Source organism: Arachis hypogaea, chromosome 2, assembly GCF_003086295.3.
Source record: "Arachis hypogaea cultivar Tifrunner chromosome 2, arahy.Tifrunner.gnm2.J5K5, whole genome shotgun sequence".
Classification (NCBI taxonomy): Eukaryota; Viridiplantae; Streptophyta; class Magnoliopsida; order Fabales; family Fabaceae; genus Arachis; species Arachis hypogaea.
The window spans coordinates 10,921,476-10,946,109 of record NC_092037.1 but is presented as its reverse complement, the minus strand read 5'-3'; the positions used below and the strand labels follow the sequence as shown (position 1 = coordinate 10,946,109).

General features: G+C 36.5%; 1 protein-coding gene and 1 non-coding gene across 2 annotated transcripts; both read left to right on the top strand.

Annotated features, from left to right (window-relative positions):
* Positions 1-794: 794 nt before the first annotated feature.
* On the top strand, positions 795-7,954 carry LOC140176555 (uncharacterized). Its single transcript, XM_072208079.1, has 4 exons — positions 795-2,448; positions 2,680-3,012; positions 7,377-7,594; positions 7,664-7,954. The coding sequence occupies exons 1-4, from the start codon at positions 795-797 to the stop codon at positions 7,952-7,954; spliced, it is 2,496 nt and encodes an 831-aa protein (XP_072064180.1).
* A 7,450-nt stretch (positions 7,955-15,404) lies between these two features.
* Positions 15,405-15,512, top strand: LOC112766942 (small nucleolar RNA R71). The gene has a single exon (XR_003184633.1). It is a non-coding gene; the product is annotated as a small nucleolar RNA R71 (small nucleolar RNA).
* Positions 15,513-24,634: the final 9,122 nt, after the last annotated feature.

The window sequence follows — 24,634 nt, the reverse complement described above, 5'->3', positions numbered from 1 at the left end:
TTGGTACATTCATGAATAATGATTTAGCAATCTGCAATTCTGTTTATTCACTTATTTGCTAATTGGATTAATTTGTTTGATAATTGATTTAGTTGGTTTGTTAATTGTGAATTTGTGATTGAATTTGTTCTGATGTAATTGCAAATTTGCAAGTTTAGTTTGATTAATTTGTTTGTTAATTCACTTATTCACTTCTTGGATTAATTTGTTTGTTAATTTGTGAAGTGGGATTGAATTTTATTCATTTACACTGTACTCCTTTTGTACTCCTTTTTTTCTTCTTCGATATATAAAGATTGTGTCTTTTGGTCTTTCCTACTTGCTTAAGATGGGAAAAAATGAAGACTAATATCTGATATGTAAAGACTCATTATATGGTATTGTTTATATGAGCTTTGAAATAAGTTTATATATATTATATGGTATTGTTTAAATTTCATTACAGCCTTACAGAGCTTTTGAAATAAGTTTATATGCTCAATTTCTGTTTCTGGAGTCTGGACTATTATTCTACTAATGTTGAACAATGACTCAATGAGTAATATTACCTCATTGACTTAGATGGCATTTATAGGCAGGCTTATAGCAATTTTGTCTCATCATCAGGTGTGCATCAGCACCGCAAGAGCTTAGAATGGATTGGGATATTAGTTGTTGTTATTTTTGTTGAAACTTGGAAATTTATTTAAATGACATATGTATATCAATTTTGTATTTATAATTTTTAATTTGTGTAGAATTGTGAATTTTTTATTAATTAATTAACTTAGATTTATAATTTTATCTTATTAGTAATGGAGAAATATTTCAAAAGAACCTCGTCATTGGAGATTGGATCTCAAAATAATTCATCGACCTCTTCAAATAAAAGGAGGTTTTTAGAATTCGAAGTAGAGAGTCTTATAGCAGATCCAGGACAACGACCAAAGATTTCAAGTTATCACCCAAATGATAGAGACAACGTTAGATGTGCATATTTGCAAAAAGGTCCTTGTCAACCAAGGACTCATGATTTTCCACAAACTGCTTATGGTTCTTCTTTTCGAAGATTTAATCCTAATTGGTTTGATGACTATGGCAACTGGTTAGAGTATAGTATATCAAAAGATACTATTTTTTGTCTTTGTTGTTATCTTATGAAACCCGAGACGGAAGGTGGTGATGCTTTTGTAACTAATGGCTTTTCAAAATGGAAAAAAAAGGAGAGACTACAAATTCATGTTGGGATTCATGATAGCGCTCATAATCAGGCTTGGAGAAAATGTGAAGCACTTATGAGACCAAAACAACACATCACTGCTGCTATTGAAAAACAATCTGAGCAAGCTAAAAAGAATTATCAAATTCACTTGACAGCAACAATTGATTGTATTAGATTTCTTTTGCGACAAGGATTGGCCTTTCGTGGTAATGATGAGACGGATGATTCTGTTAACCAAGGAAATTTTTTGGAACTTCTAAACTTTCTTGCGCAACATAATGAAGAGATTGATCGTGCTTTCAAAAATGCTCGTGGAAATCTTAAACTAATAGCACCCTCAATCCAAAAAGACATTGTAAGAGCTGCTGCAAGGGAAATGACAAAAGTCATTGTTGATGATCTTGGTGATGAATTATTTGCTGTATTGGTTGATGAAGCCCGCGACATTTCCATTAAGGAGCAAATGTCAGTTTGCTTAAGGTATGTGAACAAAGAAGGACAAGTTAGGGAGCATTTTCTTGGTCTTGTTCATGTTTCTAATACTAATGCTTTATCTCTAAAATTAGCATTGGAGTCATTATTAGAAACATATAATTTAAGTTTATCAAGAGTACGTGGACAAGGATATGATGGTGCAAGTAACATGCAAGGAGAATTTAATGGTTTGAAAACTTTGATATTGAAAGAAAATTCTTATGCTTTCTATGTACATTGCTTTGCCCACCAACTTCAGTTAGCTCTTGTAACGGTTGCAAAAAAACAAGTTGAAATTGCTTTGCTTTTTAATTTGTTAACCAATTTGTGCAATGTTGTTGGAGCTTCGTGTAAACGAAGAGATATGCTTCGTGATAGTCAGATGACTAAGACAATTGAAGCATTAAAAAGTGGAGAAATTTCTAGTGGGCGTGGTTTGAATCAAGAAACAGCTTTAAAAAGAGCTGGAGACACTAGATGGGGTTCACACTATGGAACTATACTTAGATTAATTTCTTTATTTCCTTCTGTGGTTAATGTTCTTGAATATGTTGAGGAAGATGGAAATAATTCAGAACAAAGAGCTGAAGCATGTCATTTATTGAATGTCATTCAATCCTTTGAATTCATTTTCAACTTGCACTTGATGAAAAATATCTTGGGAGTTACTAATGAGTTATCTCAGGCGTTACAAAGGAATGATCAAGATATTGTAAATGCTATGGCATTAGTCAAAGTGTCTAAGCAACGATTACAAAATATAAGAGATGATGGTTGGTCTCTTTTACTTGATGAAGTCTCACTGTTTTGTGACAAACATGATATTATTGTTCCAATCATGGATGATATATTTGTGTCACAAGGAAGATCAAGACGCAAAGCTCAAAAGATATCAAATTTGCATCATTTTCAAGTTGAGATATTCTATCAAGTAGTTGATAGACAACTTCAAGAACTCAATAATCGTTTTACAGAGGTGAATACTGAATTGCTTCTTTGCATAGCTTGTTTGAATCCAAGACACTCATTTTTTGCATTTGATAAGGAGAAGTTGATCCGGTTAGCTCAATTTTATCCATTAGAATTTTCTTCCACTCAACTTTTGGCACTTGACAGTCAACTTGAGAACTTCATACTAGATGTGCGTTCTGATGATCATTTCTCGGACTTAAATGGAATTGGTGCTCTTTCGCAGAGGTTGGTTGAGACTCGAAAGAATATTGTTTATCCATTAGTGTTTCTTCTTTTAAAGTTGGCTTTAGTTTTGCCTGTAGCAACTGCATCAGTTGAAAGAACTTTTTCTGCTATGAACATCATAAAGAGTCGACTTCGTAACCGTATGGGAGATGAATTTTTAAATGATTGTTTAGTGACATACATAGAAAGAGAGACATTTGATTGTATTGACAATGAAAAGATTATTCAATCTTTTCAAAATATAAAACCTAGAAGAATGGAATTCTAAATTATTTGTTATTATTTTGAATTATTATTTTATTATCTTGCCCCCACTAAAAAAATTTTCTGGATCCGTCACTGAAGAAGAGTCTCTGGGCATATGCCCAACGTGGGATATGACTCCCCATGTTGGACGTCTTCGAAAGGGGGAGATGGCTGGACGTCTCGTGTCCTCGCATGCATGGAACCATCGGGGGACGTGTGATATGGACGTGCGATGTCCTTGATTGTGGTGGAAAGGGGGCTCCTGGAGCTTGGCTCGATGTGGGACGTGACTCCCCACGTTGTACATCTTCGATGTAGAGAAGGAGGGGTCATGGATTTAAGAAGGTGACATGCAATGTTGCTAGCGCAAATGTAATGTGAGAGGCTTAGTGGAGATGGAGGCCACTTTTTGCAAGCTGAACATGGCACTTGGCTGCTCCAAGTGCGATGTGGGAAGCTTGAAGAAGGAGGGACACTACAAGAATTTGACAAATTAGTGACGAATTTTTGCGAGAAATATTTTTTGTCACTAATCCGTCACTAATTTGCGAGGAATTAGTGACGCACTAACGACAAAATCAATGAGCGGTAACAAAATATCCGAACTTGAGAAAAGCGACTGATTAGTAAGAGATTCACGAGTAAGTTAGTTTCTCGCAAATTGACTTTTGTAGGTAAAAAAAGAGCGGAAAAAATTTCCTAGCTAATTTGTCACAAATTAATTAGCGAGTAACAATGTTCTAGCAAATCAGTCACTTAGGGGTTCAATCAAATAAAAGTAAAGTAGCGAGGGATATTATTGTCACTATTCCATCGCAAGTATTTGATATACAATTAGCGAGAAATAATTCACACACTAATTCGTCACTAAATGAACTTTGTGCGAAAAAGGCTAATTAGTGAGGAACAATGTTACTAGCTAATCCAACACAAAGACTTGAAATGCATTTTGCGAAGGACAATTTCCTAGCTAATTTGTCACCAAAGTTTTTATTTTTAGCGAGCAACTAGTTTCTCGCTAATTTGTCGCATAATATTGTAAAATTCAAAATTAGGATAGCGACAGAAAACAGTTGTCGCTAACTCGTCGCAACAGATAAATCATTCAGCTAGGGAAGTGTTCCTTGCTAATTAGTCGCTAAAGTGGAAATACGGATATTGAGCGCCTAGGAATTAAGTAGCAAGAAATTTGTGACCGTTTAACAACTAACACACTTCATTCGCTGATTTCAAGTCGTTGATTAGCGGGCGAAATACATTTGTCACTAAGTTGTTGCAAGTTTAATTTAGTGACCGACTTGGCAACTGCAATTTTGTCGCAAAGCAAAAACTATATCCTACCTATTTTGTAGCAAATTACTCGCTAATCTCGTTGGAGTCTGTCGCAGAGTTATAACCAGTCCAAAACTAACCGAGAAAATGTTAGAAGTAATTGGTCGCAATTGTGTCACTAATCAAAAGCTTATTTAGTGAGGAATTAGTGACCGCTTAACAACTGAAAGAGTTCACTCACTTATTTCATGTTGCTACTAATTTGTGAGGAAACACGTTAGTTGTCCTTATTTCATATTGCTACTAATCCCTAACTTCTATATAAATCCATGAAAAATTCATGAAAAGTTTGAAACAAATTTGCCAAACACTCTAATGTATTTTGTCACAATTTTGTCACTAATTTAAAGTTATTTTAAACGAGAGAATAATTAAATTCCAAAGTCGTAACTAATAATTAGCTAGATAATTTTTAATAACTAATAATTTATAATATTCTAGTAAGATGTCAATTCTCAAAAATTTCACTAACAATTTAAATCAAAAGTTTTTCCTAAAAAAAGATTTTTTTCCTAATTAGATCACAAACTTATCGTTAGTTATCGTTAATGGAAAGTTTGTTGTTAATTTGAAGTGAAGTTTGAAGTTCTCGAATATTTGCTTATTATTTATTTATATAATATATATTGTTTTATAAATTATACTTTAAATAAATTATATTATATACAAAGTGTCTAATAATGTATATTTAAATTGAATTGATTTATGAAATTTTAGTTATGAAAACATAAATGATAAAATATAAAAATATTTTTAAATTAAAAGAGTAATACTAATTATTTTAGTTTATTTATTTTAATATAAAATAATTAATATTTACATAAATATTTTTGTGTTTATTAAAAAATCTTATAAAAGATTTCTTAAAATTAATTTTTTTTTTCAAAAAACTCAAAATAAAAATTTAAAAGAAAAGAAAAAAAATTAACAACTCAAACCACAAAACAAGTTATAGGGTTTTTTTTTGTTTAAATTAAATAAATATAAAATTTAAGAAAATACATAAAATATAGCGTAATTATATAAATACACAATTGACTACATCTCGGGTATTGAGGTTAATTTCGAAAATTGAACACATCTCGATAACGAGACCCCAATCTTTGTCAAAAGCGTTAAATAATAAATAGGGTCTCAGTATCCGAGATACATGCAAAAATAGAATATAGGACTCAGTATTTGAGATATGCACAATGTGCGAATTGGTACCTCATTACCCGAGATATGGTCATTTATTTTAATTCAAATAATTTTAAATTTTAAAATTATAAAAATATTTCATTTAAAATTTAGATGATTATAATTTAAATTATTAATTTAATTTAATTTAATTTAATAAAAACAAATATAATTGTATTGTTGTAATTTATGAGTATTGCAAAATAATTTTTGAAAAATGACATTATTAAATTAAATCATGCGCGTATAAAAATAAATTGGCTATCTTCTACGTGCATACTTAATCTAATAATGCCATCTTGTATATTGGTATGGTAAGATAGTATCTATATAATATAAAATTAATCTAATAATATCACACAATAATACCTAAGAGACAATAATTTTATTAAATATATTACTCTTTTCAAATAATCATAAATAATATTTATAACAAGTCATCCCTGTATATAACAACGTTTCAAATTAATATGGGAACATTTTAATTAACATGAGAGATAGACAGTTTTAATGGGCGGTTTTAACTCAAATCATGTAATTTAAAACTGTCCATTTAAATGCGTAATTTAAAATTGTCTATTTAAACTGTAGCGATTAACTCTTAAAATTGCCCTCACATTATTTTTTTAGAAACCATCTCATTTAAATTAGTACTAAAAAATAAAATCATACAAAATTTAAAAATTTTGATAGACAAAATTTAAATAATATATAATTTAAATTTAAAATTCTAATACAATTTGAATAATATAATTTAAATCTTTTAAATAATAAAATATATGAACAATTTTACAACATTTGTTATATTTAATTGACATTTTCAAATTACGTATTTGAATGGAAAGTTTTAAATTATAACTTGAACTAAAATCCTAAATTATACTAATTTAAAAAAGCGTTAACTCTAAAGATTGAAAACTCAAAAAATAATTAAATAAAAGGAAAGAGTGACTCATAGGGTTTTTTCTGTGTTCTGCTAGGATTTTTGAAAAGTAATCCTAATTTTACAATTGGACGTGCTCAATTATCAAGTGTGTCACATAGATCACAATTATGGCAGCGAATGCTGCTTTTTCAGATTCAGGTCAACACACAAAACAGGATGATGAAGACCCAATCATAGTCGTCGAGGAGAAAGATATTCAAGTAGGGGTAGAGAGATGTTCTAGAAGTTTGGTGAGAAGACTTTGGACAGACAAACAGTTTTTAGTAGGAATAATAGAACCAGCAATGCAAGCAATTTAGCGACAACCAGAAGGATTCAAGGTAATTGATCATGGCGGGAATGTGTTTCAATTCTTCTTTTAAGATGAAAAAGATGTCATAAGGATCGAACGGGGTGAACCATGGCTCTTTAAGAATTATATTTTAAACTTAAAATGGTGGAAGGAGGACGAATATATTGAAGATCTAGATTTCACCCAAGTCCCGATGTGGGTTCAATTTTGGGGGCTACCGGAGCATTACAAAACAAAGGACTTAGGATGGAAGCTCAGATGCTCTTTCGGGGATGTTCTAGATGTGGATATCTTCCAAGTTCGAGGCAAAGAACACAGCATAGTTAAGGTACAAGTCAGTTTAGACATTACTAGACTGATTAAAAGATCCCTGCGTATAGTCGGTCCAAATAACAAGGTGCTGGAAGTTGGTTTGAAGTATGAATGGATAGGGAACTTTTGCAACTATTGTGGCTATGTGGGACATGAGGCAAGGATGTGCAGTTTTTAACTTGATGATTCTTTAAAAGGAGAGGATAAAGAAGAAAGATGGGGCGAATGGCTGAAATCAGATCAATCTGGTAAAAGAGAGAATCACACAGAAGACAATTTTGACTCTAAGGTGCCGATAAAGGAGAAGAGCAGACAGAACAAGATTACAAAGCCTATTCCAGTGAATCTGATAAGGAGTTTGGCTAGTTTGTCAATGCAGTCACAGCAACAACAGAAGGAAAATGAAGGAGAAGAAGTAATGAGTAAAGACCAAACATTGCAGAATAAACACTTACCAGAACTCTAACTATTCCAAGGGATGCAGGCAAAGAAAGAAAAACAAATGTTGGAAAACTACGGAGAAGAAAGTGGAGACTTGGGAATGGGGAGAGAAGAGGAAGGGTTTGTGTTCGGAAGCACCACGAATGGGGAGAAGGGACAGAACCTGAAACAACTAGCCCGAAAATTTTTTTTGAAGGTGACCGGAAGCAAAAGAAGGCCCCAGGGAGAAAGCATAACTGCCAGAAAAAAGAAGATATGCTCAGCAGAGGATGAAGCTAGCATTGCTGAAGAGGGAGAGGGTGCCACCCCACATTTGGCACCCAAGGATCCATGAAGATGATGATATAGAACTGTCGGGGTATGGAAAATCCCCTGACAGTTCACAACATACAAGGGATTTGTAGATCCCATTCCCCCGAGGTAATGTTTTTATGCGAAACAAAAAATATTACCCTAAATGTAAATAGCCACTGCAACAAAGTTGGATATCAGCAGGTTTATTGTGTCAATCCAAGAGGAGGTTCTGGAAGTTTGGCACTAGCATGAAAGGAGAATAGTAGAATTTCAGTACGATCCAGTGATAACTTTTTCATCCACTTCGAATGGATAGACATTGCCAATCAAAAATGATGGGAAGTAATGGCAGTTCATTTACATTGTGATGAGAGCATTCATTCAGCCCAATATCAATGAATCCTGGATATTAAGAGGTCAGCAAGCCCCTACTTTCTTGTGATAGGAGATTTTAATGCCATATCCGCTTCTCATGAAAAGGAAGGGGGACGCAGAAAATCAGCTGCATCAATTGAGGCATTTAATAATTTTATTAATGATGGGGAGTTAGTGGATTTGGGATATGAAAGAAGGAAGTTCACCTGGAGTAATCGACAATACGGAGAAAATCTTATCCAGGAAAGGATAGACAGATGCCTTTCTTCTCACCAGTTTCGAGCAGATTATTCGAGAGCAGCAATCCTTCACTTAGAAGACTCGGGTTCTGACCACTGTCCGCTTTTATTAATGGCAGATAGAGAGGTACATAAAACTAAGAGAAGATTTCGGTTCCAAGAAAGGTGGTGTGATAGTGAAGAGGTTCGGCATATTGTGGAAGAAGCTTGCACTCACAATTTGAAGGCTCTCCAATGTTCAAATTCTCTTCCAAACTGAAGAAATGTAGACATGGACTAGTGGAATGGCAAAAATCAAGTTCAAACAACTCTCAAAAAGAAATTTCAGAATTAAGAATCAAAATAGAACAAGAAAAACTCAAAGGCACAGGAGTAGACAGAATAAAGATTCTTCAATTAGAGGAGGAGTTATCCGAGGCCTATTTAAAAGAGGAGAGATATTGGAGAGAAAAATCCAGAATTCAATGGTTGAAATGGGGTGATCAAAATACCAAATTTTTTCATGCCAAGGCTCAAACTCGGAACCGAAAAAATAAAATTTATAGGCTGCAAGATGGTAATGGAAATTTCAGATCAGACACGGCAGGTATAGCTCAAATAGCTACCGAGTACTTCCAAAAATTGTTCACATCTTCAAACCCCAGACCAGCCACGGGCGAACTAGAGGACTTGGAGGCTAAGGTGGATGAAGAAACAAATCGAAGACTTACTAGACGAGTAACAGAAGAAGAAATAAAAAAAGCAACATTTTCTATCAATGCATTCTCTACCCCAGGTGATGATGGATTCACGGCTAAATTTTACCAACACTTCTGGGAGATAATTAAAGAGGATCTAAATGCTGCCATAAGGAGTTTCTTTTCAGGGGGAAGGATGCTGCGAGCAATGAATCATACTCATATATGTCTAATCTCAAAGGTGCCAAATGCAGAACCCATGACCCAGGTTCGTCCGATTAGCCTTAGCAGTGTCTTCTACAAGATTATTTCCAAGATTTTTGTTCATAGAATGCAGGGTATGTTGGATAAAATTATTAGTAAAAATCAGAGTGCCTTTGTTAAAGGGCGCCTGATTAGTGATAACATCCTAATTACACATGAATTTATGCATTTTTTGAAAAACAAAAATTATGGAGACTATGAGATGGCAGTAAAACTCGATATGAGTAAGGCTACTGATAGGCAAAATTGTGATTTACACTTTTTATAACTCAAACAATTCTTAGTAATGGCTCCAAAAACTTGGTGCACACTACTATGGTTCACTCACATTCTTCACAACTTCGCACAACTAACCAGCAAGTGCACTGGATCGTCCAAGTAATAAACCTTACGTGAGTAAGGGTCGATCCCACGGAGATTGTTGGTATGAAGCAAGCTATGGTCATCTTATAAATCTCAGTCAGGCGAATTCAAATGGTTATAATGGTTTTTGAATATAAAGATAAATAAAACATAAAATAAAGACAGAGATACTTATGTAAATCATTGGTGGGAATTTCAGATAAGTGTATGGAGAGGCTTTTGTCCCTTCTGAATCTCTGCTTTCCTACTACCTTCCTTCAATCATTCTCACTCCTTTCCATGGCAAGTTGTATGTAGGGCATCACCGTTGTCAATGGCTACTTCCCATCCTCTCAGTGAAAATGGTCCAAATGCTTTGTCACAACACGGCTAATCATCTATCGGTTCTCGATCATGTCAGAATAGAATCCATTGATTCTTTTGCGTCTGTCACTATGCCCAATAATCGCGAGTTTGAAGCTCGTCATAGTAATTCAATCCCTGAATCCTACTCGGAATACCACAGACAAGGTTTAGACTTTTCGGATTCTCAAGAATGGCCGCCAATAATTCTAGCTTATACCACGAAGATTCTGAGTAAGGAATCCAAGAGACATTCATTCAATCTTAGGTAGAACGGAGGTGGTTGTCAGGCACACGTTCATAAGGACGGATGGTGATGAGTGTCACGGATCATCACATCCATCAGGTTAAAGTACGAATGATATCTTAGAACAAGAATAAGCTTGAATTGAATAGAAGAATAATAGTAATTGCATTAATTCTCGAGGTACAGTAGAGCTTCACACCTTAATCTATGGTGTGTAGAAACTCCATCGTTGAAAATACATAAGTGATGGTCCAGGCATGGCCGAATGGCCAGCCCCCCTGAATGATCAAAAGACCAAATGGTCAAAAGACTAGACCATAGTACAATAGTAAAAAGTTCTATTTATACTAAACTAGCTACTAGGGTTTACAGAAATAAGTCTAAGTGTAGAAATCCACTTTTGAGGCCCACTTTGGTGTGTGCTTGGGCTGAGCTTGAGCTTTACACATGCAAAGGCTTTTCTTGGGGTTAAACACCAAGTTGTAACGTCTGTTTGGCGTTTAACTCTGGTTTGTGACGTGTTTCTGGCATTTTACTCCAGAATGCAGCATGGAACTGGCATTGAACGCCAGTTTGCGTCGTCTTGACTCGAAAGCCCTGGATGTCTACTTTTCAACGCCGTTGAGAGCGCGCCATTTGGAGTTCTATAGCTCGAGGAAATCCATTTTGAGTGCAGGGAGGTCAGAATCCAACAGCATCAGCAGTCCTTTTTCAGCCTGAATCAGATTTTTGCTCAGGTCCCTCAATTTCAGCCAGAAAATACCTGAAATCATAGAAAAACACCCAAACTCATAGTAAAGTCCAGAAATGTGAATTTTGCATAAAAACTAATAAAAACATCCCTAAAAATAGCTAGATCCTACTAAAAACTACCGAAAAACAATGCCAAAAAGTGTATAAATTGTCCCCAAGCAACTAAAAATCAAATAGGATGAAAAGAAGAAAATATACTATAAATCCCAAAATATCAATGAATATTAGTTCTAATTAGATGAGCGGGACTTGGAGCTTTTTGCTTCTGAACATTTTTGGCATCTCACTTTATCCTTTGAAGTTTAGAATGATTGGCATCCATAGGAACTCAGAGTTCAGATAGTGTTATTGATTCTCCTAGTTAAGTATGTTGATTCTTGAACACAGCTACTTTTATGAGTCTTGGCCATGGCCCTAAGCACTTTGTTTTCCAGTATTACCACCGGATACATAAATGCCACAGACATATGACTGGGTGAATCTTTTCAGATTGTGACTCAGCTTTGCTAAAGTCCCCAGTTAGAGGTGTCCAGAGCTCTTAAGCACACTCTTTTTGCTTTGGATCACGAATTTAACCACTCAATCTCAAGCTTTTCACTTGGACCTGCATGCCACAAGCACATGGTTAGGGACAGCTTGATTTGGCCGCTTAGGCCTGGATTTTATTTTCTTGAGCCCTCGTATCCATTGATGCTCAAAGCCTTGGATCCTTTTTACCCTTGCCTTTTGGTTTTAAGGGCTATTGGCTTTTTCTACTTGCTTTTTCTTTTTTTTCGCCACACTTTTTTTTCGCAAGCTTTGTTCTTCACTGCTTTTTCTTGCTTCAAGAATCAATTTATGATTTTTTAGATCATCAACAACATTTCTCTTTTTCATCATTCTTTCAAGAGCCAACAATTTTAACATTCATAAACAAGATAAAAAATATGCACTGTTCAAGCATTCATTCATAAAACAAAAAGTATTGTCACCACATCAATATAATTAAACTAATTTCAAGGATGAATTCGAAACTCATGTACTTCTTGTTCTTTTGTATTAAAAACATTTTTCATTTAAGAAAGGTGAAGGATTCATGGAATTATTCATAGCCTTAAGACATAGATACTAGACACTAATGATCATGTAATAAAGACTCAAAACATAGACAAACATAAAGCAAAAAATAAAAAAATAGAGAGATAAGAACAAGGAAGTTAAGGAATGAGTCCACCTTAGTGAGGGTGGCGCCTTCTTCTTGAAGGAGCAATGGTGTCCTTGAGCTCCTCTATGTGTCTTCCTTGCCTCTGTTGCTTGATCCCTAGTGATTTTGGTGTTCCTATCCTTAGTTGCTCCCAATAATTGTGTAGAGAAAAGTGTATCCCCTGAGGTATCTCATGGATTTCTTGATGAGGAAATTTCTCATGCTCTTGTTGAGGTCCATGAGTGGGCTCTCTTGATGTGCAGTCAAATGCTCTATTACTGAGCTATGGACCCTTGAGATGAATCTCTCCATCTCTCATGACTCGGAGGTGGAAGCTTTTGTCTTCCCTTTCCTCTTTCTAGAGGTTTCTCTGGCCTTAGGTGCCATCAATGGTTATGGAAAAACAAAAAAAGATATGCTTTTACCACACCAAACTTAGAATGTTGCTCGCCCTCGAGCAAAGAAAAGAAAAGAATAGAAGAAGAAGAAGATATGAAGGAGAGGGAGAGATGTGTGGGTTTCGGCCAAGGGGGAGAAGAGAGGGTTGTGTTGTGTGAAAATGAAGAAGGATGGAGGGGTTTATATAGTGGAGGGAGAGGGAATAGGGTTCGATCATTTAGGGTGGGTTTGGGTGGGAAAGAGATTTTGAATTTGAAGGTAGGTGGGGTTTATGGGGAAGAGTGGATGGATGTGAGTGGTGAAGAGGTGATGGGAAAGAGAGATTGAGGTGATTGGTGAAGGGTGTTTGGGGAAGAGTGTTATTGGATTGCGTGAAGAAGAGAGAAGGTGAGTTGAGGTAAGTGGGAATCCTGTGGGGTCCACAGATCTTGAGGTGATCTTGTGGGGTCCACAGATCCTGAGGTCTCAATAATTTATCATCCCTGCACCAATTAGGCATGTAAAACGCCCTCTGCATGCAATCCTGGCGTTTAATGCCAGACTTAAGCTTGTTTCTGGCGTTAAACGCCCAGATGTAGCATGTTTCTGGCGTTTAACACCAGCCTGATGCTTGTTTCTGGCGTTAAACGCCAGCTTTCCTCAGGGTGCAAACCTGGCGTTCAAACGCCAGACTGCTGCTTGTTTCTGGCGTTCAACGCCAGATTCATGCTCTGTTCTGGCGTTCAACGCCAGCCAGATGCTCCTTATTGGCGTTTAAACGCCAGTAAGCTCTTCCTCCAGGGTGTGCTTTTTCTTCTGCTATTTTTTATTCTATTTTTAATTTTTGCAATTGTTTTGTGACTCCACATGATCATAAACCTAATAAAACATAAAAGAACAAGAGAAATATAGATAAATAAAAATTGGGTTGCCTCCCAATAAGCGCTTCTTTAATGTCAATAGCTTGACAGTGAGCTCTCATGGAGCTTCACAGATCATCAGAGCATTGTTGGGACCTCCCAACACCAAACTTAGAGTTTGAATGTAGGGGTTCAACACCAAACTTAGAGTTTGGTTGTGGCCTCCCAACACCAAACTTAGAGTTTAACTTTGGGGGCTTTGTTTGACTCTGTATTGAGAGAAGCTTTTCATGCTTCCTCTCCATATTTACAAAAGGATAACCTTGAGCTTTAAACACAAGGTAGTCCCCATTCAATTGAAGGACTAGTTCACCTCTGTCAACATCAATCACAGCTCCTGCTGTGGCTAGGAAGGATCTTCCAAGGATGATGCATTCATCCTCCTCCTTCCCAGTGTCTAGGATTATGAAATTAGCAGGGATGTAAAGGCCTTTAACTTTCACTAACATGTCCTCTACCAATCCATAAGCTTGTTTTATTGACTTGTCTGCCATCTCTAATGAGATTCTTGCAGCTTGTACCTCAAAGATCCCCAGCTTCTCCATTACAGAGAGTGGCATAAGATTTATACCTGACCCCAGGTCACACAGAGCCTTCTCAAAGGTTATGGTGCCTATGGTACAGGGTATTAAGAATTTACCAGGATCTTGTTTCTTTTGAGGTAGAGTTTGCTGAACCCATGTATCTAGTTCACTAATGAGCAAGGGAGGTTCACCTTTCCAAGTCTCATTACCAAATAACTTGGCATTCAGCTTCATGATGGCTCCTAGATATTGAGCAACTTGCTCTTCAGTTACATCTTCATCCTCTTTAGAGGAAGAATAGTTCTCAGAGCTCATGAATGGAAAAAGGAGGTTCAATGGAATCTCTATGGTCTTTAAGTGAGCCTCAGATTCCTTAGGTTCCTCAGTTTGGAACTCCTTTTTGTTCAGAGGACGTCCCAGGAGGTCTTCCTCAGTGGGATTCACGTCCTTCTCCTCCTTTGTGCATTCGGCCATATTGATTAATATCAATGGCCTTGCACTCTCTTTTTGGATTCTCTTCTGTATTGCTTGGGAGAGTACTAGGAGGAGTTTCAGTGATTTTCTTACTCAGGTGGCCCACTTGTGCCTCCAAATTTATAATGGAGGACATTGTTTCACTCGTGAAACTTAAAGTGGCCTTAGACAGATCAGAGACTATGTTTGCTAAGCTAGAGGGGCTCTGTTCAGAATTATCTGTCTGTTGCTGAGAAGATGATGGAAAAGGCTTGCTATTGCTAAGCCTGTTTCTTCCACCATTATTAAAGCCTTGTTGATCCTTTCATGAGAAATTTGGATGATTTCTCCATGAGGAATTATAGGTGTTTCCATAAGATTCACCCATGTAATTTACCTCTGCCATTGCAGGGTTCTCAGGATCATAAGCTTCTTCTTCAGAAGATGCCTCTTTAGTACTGTTGGATGCATTTTGCCATCCATTCAGACTTTGAGAAATCATGTTGACTTGCTGAGTCAACATTTTGTTCTGAGTCAATATGGTATTCAGAGCATCAATTTCAAGAACTCCCTTCCTCTGAGGCGTCTCATTACTCACAGGATTCCTCTCAGAAGTGTACATGAATTGGTTGTTTGCAACCATTTCAATAAGTTCTTGAGCTTCTGCAGGCGTTTTCTTTAGGTGAATAGATCCACCTACAGAATGGTTCAGTGACATCTTAGAGAACTTAGATAGACCATAATAGAATATATCCAGAATGGTCCACTTTGAAAGCATGTCAGAAGGACACTTTTTGGTCATCTGCTTGTATCTTTCCCAAGCTTCATAGAGGGATTCACCATCTTTTTGCTTGAAGATTTGAACATCCACTCTAAGTTTGCTCAGCTTCTGGGGAGGAAAGAACTTCGCCAAGAAGGCCGTGACCAGCTTATCCCAAGAGTCCAGGCTATCTTTAGGTTGTGAGTCCAACCATATTCTAGCTCTGTCTCTTACAGCAAAAGGGAAAAGCATGAGCCTGTAGACTTCAGGATCTACTCCATTAGTCTTGACAGTCTCACAGATCTGCAAGAACTCAGTTAAAAACTGGTAGGAATCTTCTGATAGAAGTCCATGAAACTTGTAGTTTTGTTGCATTAGAGCAACTAGTTGAGGCTTCAGCTCAAAATTGTTTGCTCCAATGGCAGGATTGAGATGCTTCTTCCATAAAAGTTGGAAGTAGGTGTAGTATAATCACCAAGCATCCTCCTTGCGTTATTGTTGTTATTATTATTTTCGGCTGCCATCTCCTCTTCTTTTTCAAAAATTTCTGTCAAGTCCTCTCCAGAGGATTGTGCTTTAGCTTCCCTTAACTTCCTCCTTAGGGTCCTTTCAGGTTCAGGATTTGCTTCAACAAGAATGTCCTTGTCCTTGCTCCTGCTCATATGAAAAAGAAGAGAACAGAAAATAATAATAGGGATCTTCCTTACCACAGTAGAGAGATTCCTTTATATTAGTAGAAGAGGAAAAGAATAGAAGAAGGAAAAGAGGAAAATTCAAACTCAGAGAGGAAGAGGGGGTTCGAATTTTAAGATGAAGAGAAGTGTTAGTAAATAAATAAATAAATAGAAAGAGATGAGAGAGAAGAGTTTTCGAAAATTAACTAAAATAAAAGAAAAATATTAAAGTTAAAATTCAAAAATTAAGAAAAGGAATAAAATAAAAATTAAAATTTGAAACAATTAGTTAAAAAAAGAATTTTGAAAAAGAGGGAGGTAATTTTTGAAAATTAGAGAGAGGAAAGTAGTTAGGTGGTTTTGAAAAATATAAGAAACAAACAAAAAGTCAATTAGTTAGTTGAAAAAGATTTGGAAATTAATTTTGAAAAAGATATGATTTGAAAAAGATATTTTGAAAAGATATGATTGAAAAAGATATTTTGAAAAAGATTTGATTTTTAAAATTAATAGTGATTACTTGACTAACAAGAAACTAAAAGATATGACTATAGAATTTAAAGATTGAACCTTTCTTAACAAGAAAGGAACAAACTTCAAATTTTTGAATCAATCACATTAATTGTTAGTAAAGTTTTTGAAATTTTGAAATAAAGATAAGAAAAAGATTTTGAAAATAAATTTTAAAATTTTTTGAAAATAATAAAAAAATGAAAAAGATTTGATTTTTGAAAAAGATTTTGAAAAGATAAGATTTTTAAAATTGAACATTTGACTTGACTTATAAGAAATAGCTAAGTTTTAAAAATTTTTGACTAAGTCAACTCAAATTTTCGAAAATTATGAGCAAAATAAGGAAAATATATTTTTTTATTTTTGAATTTTTAATGAGGAGAGAGAAAAACACAAATATGACCCAAAACATGAAAATTTTGGATCAAAACACTTAATGCATGCAAGAACACTATGAATGTTAAGATGAACACCAAGAACACTTTGAAAATCAAGATGAACATCAAGACTTATTTTTGAAAAATTTTCAAGAAAAGAAAAACTAGCAAGACACCAAACTTAGAAATTTTTCATATTTAGACACTAAGAATTCAAAAATGCATATGAGAAACAACAAAAAACACAAAACAAGAAAATATCAAGATCAAACAAGAAGACTTACTAAGAACAACTTGAAGATCATGAAGAACACCATGCATGAGTTTTCGAAAAATGCACAAATTTTTAAAGACATACAATTGACACCAAACTTAAAAATTGACACTAGACTCAAACAAGAAACACAAAATATTTTTGGTTTTTATGATTTTATTAAATTTTTTGTATTATTTTTTTTGAAAAATGAAAACAAAGAAATTTTTTTTGAAAAATTTTTGAAAACTTTTTGGAAAACAAAATTACCTAATCTGAGCAATAAGATGAACCGTCAGTTGTCCAAACTCGAACAATCCCTGGCAACGGCGCCAAAAACTTGATAGGCAAAATCGTGATTTACACTTTTTATAACTCGAACAATTCTTAGTAATGGCTCCAAAAACTTAGTGCACACTACTATGGTTCACTCACATTCTTCACAACTTCGCACAACTAACCAGCAAGTGCACTGGGTCGTCCAAGTAATAAACCTTACGTGAGTAAGGGTCGATCCCACAGAGATTGTTGGTATGAAGCAAGCTATGGTCATCTTGTAAATCTCAGTCAAGCGAATTCAAATGGTTGTAATGTTTTTCGAATATAAAGATAAATAAAACATAAAATAAAGACAGAGATACTTATGTAAATCATTGGTGGGAATTTCAGATAAGTGTTTGGAGATGCTTTTGTCCCTTCTGAATCTCTGCTTTCCTACTACCTTCCTTCAATCATTCTCACTCCTTTCCATGGCAAGCTATATGTAGGGCATCACCGTTGTCAATGGCTACTTCCCATCCTCTCAGTGAAAATGGTCCAAATGCTTTGTCACAACACGGCTAATCATCTATCGGTTCTCGATCATGTCGGAATAGAATCCATTGATTCTTTTGCGTCTGTCACTACGTCCAATAATCGTGAGTTTAAAGCTCGTCACAGTAATTCAATCCCTGAATCCTACTCAGAATACCACAGACAAGGTTTAGACTTTCCGGATTCTCAAGAATGGCCGCCAATAATTCTAGCTTATACCACGAAGATTCTGAGTAAGGAATCCAAGAGACATTCATTCAATCTTAGGTAGAACGGAGGTGGTTGTCAGGCACACGTTCATAAGAACGGATGGTGATGAGTGTCACAGATCATCACATCCATCAGGTTGAAGTACAAATGATATCTTAGAACAAGAATAAGCTTGAATTGAATAGAAGAATAATAGTAATTGCATTAATTCTCGAGGTATAGCAGAGCTCCACACCTTAATCTATGATGTGTAGAAATCCCACCGTTGAAAATACATAAGTGATGGTCCAGGCATGACCGAATGGCCAGCCCCTTGAATGATCAAAAGACTGAATGGTCAAAAGACTAGACCATAGTACAATAGTAAAAAGTTCTATTTATACTAAACTAGCTACTAAGGTTTACAGAAATAAGCCTAAGTGCAGAAATCCACTTTCGGGGCCCACTTTGGTGTGTGCTTGGGCTGAGCTTGAGCTTTACACGTGTAGAGGCTTTTCTTGGGGTTAAACACCAAGTTGTAACGTCTGTTTGGCGTTTAACTCTAGTTTGTGACGTGTTTCTGGCGTTTTACTCCAGAATGCAGCATGAAACTGGCGTTGAATGCCAGTTTGCATCATCTTGACTCAAACAAAGTATAAACCATTATCTATTGCTGGAAAGCCCTGGATGTCTACTTTCCAACGCCGTTAAGAGCACGCCATTTGGAGTTCTGTAGCTCCAAAAAATCCATTTTGAGTGCAGGGAGGTCAGAATCCAACAGCATCAGTAATCCTTTTTCAGCCTGAATCAGATTTTTGCTCAGGTCCCTCAATTTCAGTCAGAAAATATCTGAAATAACAGAAAAATATTCAAACTCATAGTAAAGTCCAGAAATGTGAATTTTGCATAAAAACTAATAAAAACATCCATAAAAGTAGCTAGATCCTACTTAAAACTACCTAAAAACAATGCCAAAAAGCGTATAAATTATCCGCTCATCACTTACGACAGAGTTGAATGGTCTTTTGTTTAGGAGATTATGAAGAAGCTTGGTTTTTGTAATAAATGGGTGGATTGGATTAAGGAGTGTGTTACCACAGTGTCCTACTCTGTTACTGTGGATGGACAACCACTTGGTTTTTTCAAACCATGTAGGGGATTGCTACAAGGTGATCCCCTCTCCCACTACCTTTTTCTACTTTGTGTAGAAAGACTTTCCTATCTGCTCCACATAGGAGAACAGAGGAGAGAAATCTCAGGTCTAAGACTCAATGGTAGATGCCCTATTGATGAGCGGATAATTTATACGCTTTTTGGCACTATTTTTAGTAGGTTTTTAGTACATTTTAGTTAGTTTTTAGTATGTTTTTATTAGTTCTTATTTAAAATTCAATTTTCTGGGCTTTACTATGAGTTTGTGTGTTTTTCTGTGATTTCAGGTAATTTCTGGCTGAAATTGAAGGACTTGAGCAAAAATCTGATTCAGAGGCTGAAAAAGGACTGCAGATGCTGTTGGATTCTGACCTCTCTGAACTTGAAGCGGATTTTCTGGAGCTACAAAAGCCCAATTGGTGCGCTCTTAATTGCGTTGGAAAGTAGACATCCTGGGCTTTCCAGAAATGTATAATAGTCCATACTTTGCTTGAGATTTGATGGCCCAAACCGGCGTTGCAAATCAGCTTCAGAATTCCCGACGTTTAACGCTGGAACTGGCACAAAAATTGGAGTTAAACGCCCAAACTGGCATAAAAGCTGGCGTTTAACTCCAGGAAAAGTCTCTACACATGAAAGCTTCAATGCTCAGCCCAAGCACACACTCAGTGGACTCCGGAAGTGGATTTTTACGTCATTTACTCAATTCTGTATATCCTAGGTTACTAGTTCACTATAAATAGGATCTTTTGACATTGTATCTGGACCTCATGACACATTACATGCTTCTTATTGTATCTTCTACGGCATGAGTCTCTAAACCCCATGGTTGGGGGTGAGGAGCTCTGCTGTGTCTTGATGGATTAATGCAATTACTACTGTTTTTCATTCAATCACGCTTGCTTCTATTCTAAGATATCACTTGTACCTCAAATTGATGAATGTGATGATCCGTGACACTCATCATCATTCTCACCTATGAATGTGTGCCTGACAACCACCTCCGTTCTACCTTAGATTGAGTGAATATCTCTTGGATTCCTTAATCAGAATCTTCGTGATATAAGCTAGAATTGATGGCGGCATTCAAGAGAATCCGGAAGGTCTAAACCTTGTCTGTGGTATTCTGAGTAGGATTCAAGGATTGAATGACTGTGACGAGCTTCAAACTCCTAAGGGCTGGGCGTTAGTGACAGATGCAAAAGAATCACTGGATTCTACTCCAACCTGATTGAGAACCGACAGATGATTAGCCGTGCTGTGACAGAGCGCGTTGAACATTTTCACTGAGAGGATGGGAGGTAGCCATTGACAACGGTGAAACCCTGCATACAGCTTGCCATGGAAGGAGCCTTGCGTGCATGAAGAAGAAGACAGTAGGAAAGAAGAGATTCAGAAGATAGAGCATCTCCAAAACCTCAACCTGTTCTCCATTACTGCAAAACAAGTATCTATTTAATGTTCTTTTACTTTTCACAATTAATCCTGAGAATTATTGATATCCTGACTAAGAGTTACAAGATAACCATAGCTTGCTTCAAGCCGACAATCTCCGTGGGATCGACCCTTACTCACGTAAGGTATTACTTGGACGACCCAATGCACTTGCTGGTTAGTTGTGCGGAATTGCAAAAGTGTGATTGCGATTTCGTGCACCAAGTTTTTGGCGCCGTTGCCGGGGATTGTTCGAGTTTGGACAACTGACGGTTTATCTTGTTGCTTAGATTAGGACTATTTTATTTTTGTTAGTTTAGAGTCTTTTATTTGAGTTTAGTTTCATATTCTAAGTTTGGTGTCAATTGCATGCTTTTGTTTTTTCTTTTAATTTTTTCGAATTTGCATGTTCTTAGTCCCTTTTTGATCTTTAAAAATTCTAAGTTTGGTGTCTTCTGTATGTTTTCCTTTAGGTTTTCGAAAAATTTGTGTTTGATTTTCTAAAAATTTTAAGTTTGGTGTCATTTTGTTGTTCTTCTCTTTCCTCTTTTCAAAAATCAAATCTTTTTCAAAATAATTTTCAATCATATCTTTTCAATTTCTAATTCCAAAATCTTTTTAATTAATTAATTGATTTAGTTGTCAACTTGCTTTGATTTTATTTTCTTTTAGTTTTCAAAATTTTATTCTATTTCCCATTTGTTTTATTTTATCTTTTTTTCGGCCATTTTAAAAAAAATATATATATATATTTTTATATACTTTACTTGTGATCCATATCATTTCCCTTTCTCCATCATGGACTTAAGTGGAATTGAGCAGTCCAGAAGGACTCTGGGGTCATATGCTAACCCCAGTACAGCTGCATATGGGAGTAGCATCTGTATACCTCCCATTAAAGCAAGCAGCTTTGAGCTAAATCCTCAACTCATTATCATGGTGCAGCAAAATTGCCAGTATTCCGGTCTTCCACAGGAAGAACCTACTGAGTTTCTGGCACAATTCTTACAAATTACTGACACAGTACGTGATAAAGAGGTGGATCAGGATGTCTACAGATTATTACTATTTCCATTTGCTATAAAAGATCAAGCTAAGAGGTGGTTGAATAACCAACCCACAGCAAGCATAAACACATGGAGACAGTTATCAGACAAATTCCTGAATCACTTTTACCCTCCAAAAAGGATGACACAGCTAAGGCTGGACATCCAAGGCTTTAAACAAGAGGATAATGAATCCCTTTATAATGCCTGGGAGAGGTACAGAGGTATGCTAAGAAAATACCCCTTTGAAATGTTTTCAGAGTGGGTACAGTTAGACATCTTCTACTATGGGCTTACAGAAAAAGCTTAGATGTCTCTAGACCACTCAGCTGGTGGATCTATACATATGAGGAAGACGATTGAAGAGGCTCAAGAGCTCATAGATACTGTTGCTAGAAATCAATATTTGTACTCTAGCAGTGAGCCCTCTACAAAAGAAGTAGCCATGGCAGTAACTACTAATCCTAATCCTCAAGAACAGGTTGTTGAACTTAATCAGCAATTACTCCTAATGACAAAACAGTTAGCAGAATTTAAAGAGATGCTCCAAGAAACCAAAATTTCTAACAAGAATATAGAATCACAGTTGAATCAGACAAAACAGCAGTTATCTAAACAGATAACAGAAGAATGCCAAGCAGTTCAACTGAGGAGTGGGAAGACATTGAATAACACTGCTCAAAGTAGCAAAAAGCTAAGAAAGGAACAACTGATAGAGGATAACCAAACCACTGCCCAAAATCCCTCTGAGGACAGTAAGAGCCCAGAGAGGAATACTCCTGGCGTTCAAATGCCAGAAAGGGGGGAAAGGTTGGCGTTAAACGTCCATTCCTTGCCCAGTTCTGGTGTTCAAACACCAGAAAAGGGGGGAAAGTTGGCGTTAAATGCCCATTCCTCACCCAATCCTGGCGTTCAAATGCCAATGAGGAATCAGACACCTGAGAGTGCTGATAGTAACCCCTCTAAGAAGGCTTCTCCAACCACTTCTGTAGGAAATAAACCTGCAGCAACTAAGGTTGAAGAGTATAAAGCCAAGATGCCTTATCCTCAGAAACTCCGCCAAGCGGAACAGGATAAGCAATTTGCCCGCTTTGCAGACTATCTCAGGACTCTTGAAATAAATATTGCGTTTGCAGAGGCACTTGAGCAAATACCTTCTTATGCTAAGTTCATGAAAGAGATCTTAAGTCATAAGAAGGATTGGAGAGAAACTGAAAAGGTGTTTCTCACTGAAGAATGCAGTGCAGTCATTCTGAAAAGCTTACCAGAGAAGCTTCAAGATCCAGGAAGCTTTATGATACCATGCACATTAGAAGGTGCTTGTACCAAAACAGCCCTATGTGACCTTGGAGCAAGTATCAACCTAATACCTGCATCCACTATCAGAAAGCTTGGGTTGACTGAAGAAGTCAAACCAACCCGGATATGTCTTCAACTTGCTGATGGCTCCATTAAATATCCATCAGGCATAATTGAGGACATGATTGTCAAGGTTGAGCCATTTGCCTTTCCAACTGACTTTGTAGTGCTGAAAATGGAGGAGCACAAGAGTGCAACTCTCATCCTAGGAAGACCCTTCCTAGCAACTGGACGAACTCTCATTGATGTACAAAAAGGGGAAGTGACCCCGAGAGTCAATGAGGATGAGTTCAAGTTGAATGCTGTCAAAGCTATACAGCATCCAGACACATCAAATGACTGCATGAGCGCTGATATTATTGACTCTTTAGTGGAAGAGATCAATATGACTGAGAGTCTCGAATCAGAGCTAGAGGATATCTTTAAAGATGTTCAGCCTGACCTGAAGGAACCAAAGGAAATAAAAGAACCTTTGAAAATTCCTTAGGAAGAGGGTAAGCCTCCTAAACCCGAGCTCAAGCCATTACCACCATCCCTGAAGTATGCATTTCTGGGAGAAGGTGACACTTTTCCAATGATTATAAGCTCTGCTTTAAACTCACAGGAAGAGGAAGCACTAATTCAAGTGCTAAGGACACATAAGACAGCTCTTGGGTGGTCCATAAGTGATCTTAAGGGCATTAGCCCAGCAAGATGCATGCATAAGATCCTATTGGAAGATAATGCCAAGCTAGTGGTTCAACCACAGAGGCGGCTAAATCCAGCCATGAAGGAGGTGGTGCAGAAAGATGTCACTAAATTACTAGAGGTTAGGATTATTTATCCTATTTTTGATAGCCCCTGGGTGAGCCCTGTCCAAGTTGTCCCCAAAAAGGGAGGCATGACAGTGGTTCATAATGAAAAGAATGAACTGGTTCCTACAAGAACAGTTACAGGGTGGCGCATGTGTATTGACTACAGAAGGCTCAATACAGCCACTAGAAAGGATCATTTTCCTTTACCATTCATAGACCAAATGCTAGAAAGACTAGCGGGTCATGATTATTATTGCTTTTTTGATGGCTATTCAGGCTATAACCAAATTACAGTAGATCCTCAGGACCAAGAGAAAACAGCATTTACATGTCCCTCTGGAGTATTTGCCTACAGAAGGATGCCTTTTGGTCTGTGCAATGCACCTGCAACCTTCCCGAGGTGCATGCTCTCTATCTTCTCAGATATGGTAGAGAAATTTCTGGAAGTCTTCATGGATGACTTTTCAGTATTTGGAGACTCATTCAGCTCATGCCTTAACCATCTAGCACTTGTTCTGAAAAGATGCCAAGAGACCAACCTAGTTTTAAACTGGGAGAAATGTCATTTTATGGTGACTAAAGGAATTGTCCTTGGGCATAAAATTTCAAGCAAGGGAATAGAGGTGGATCAAGCAAAG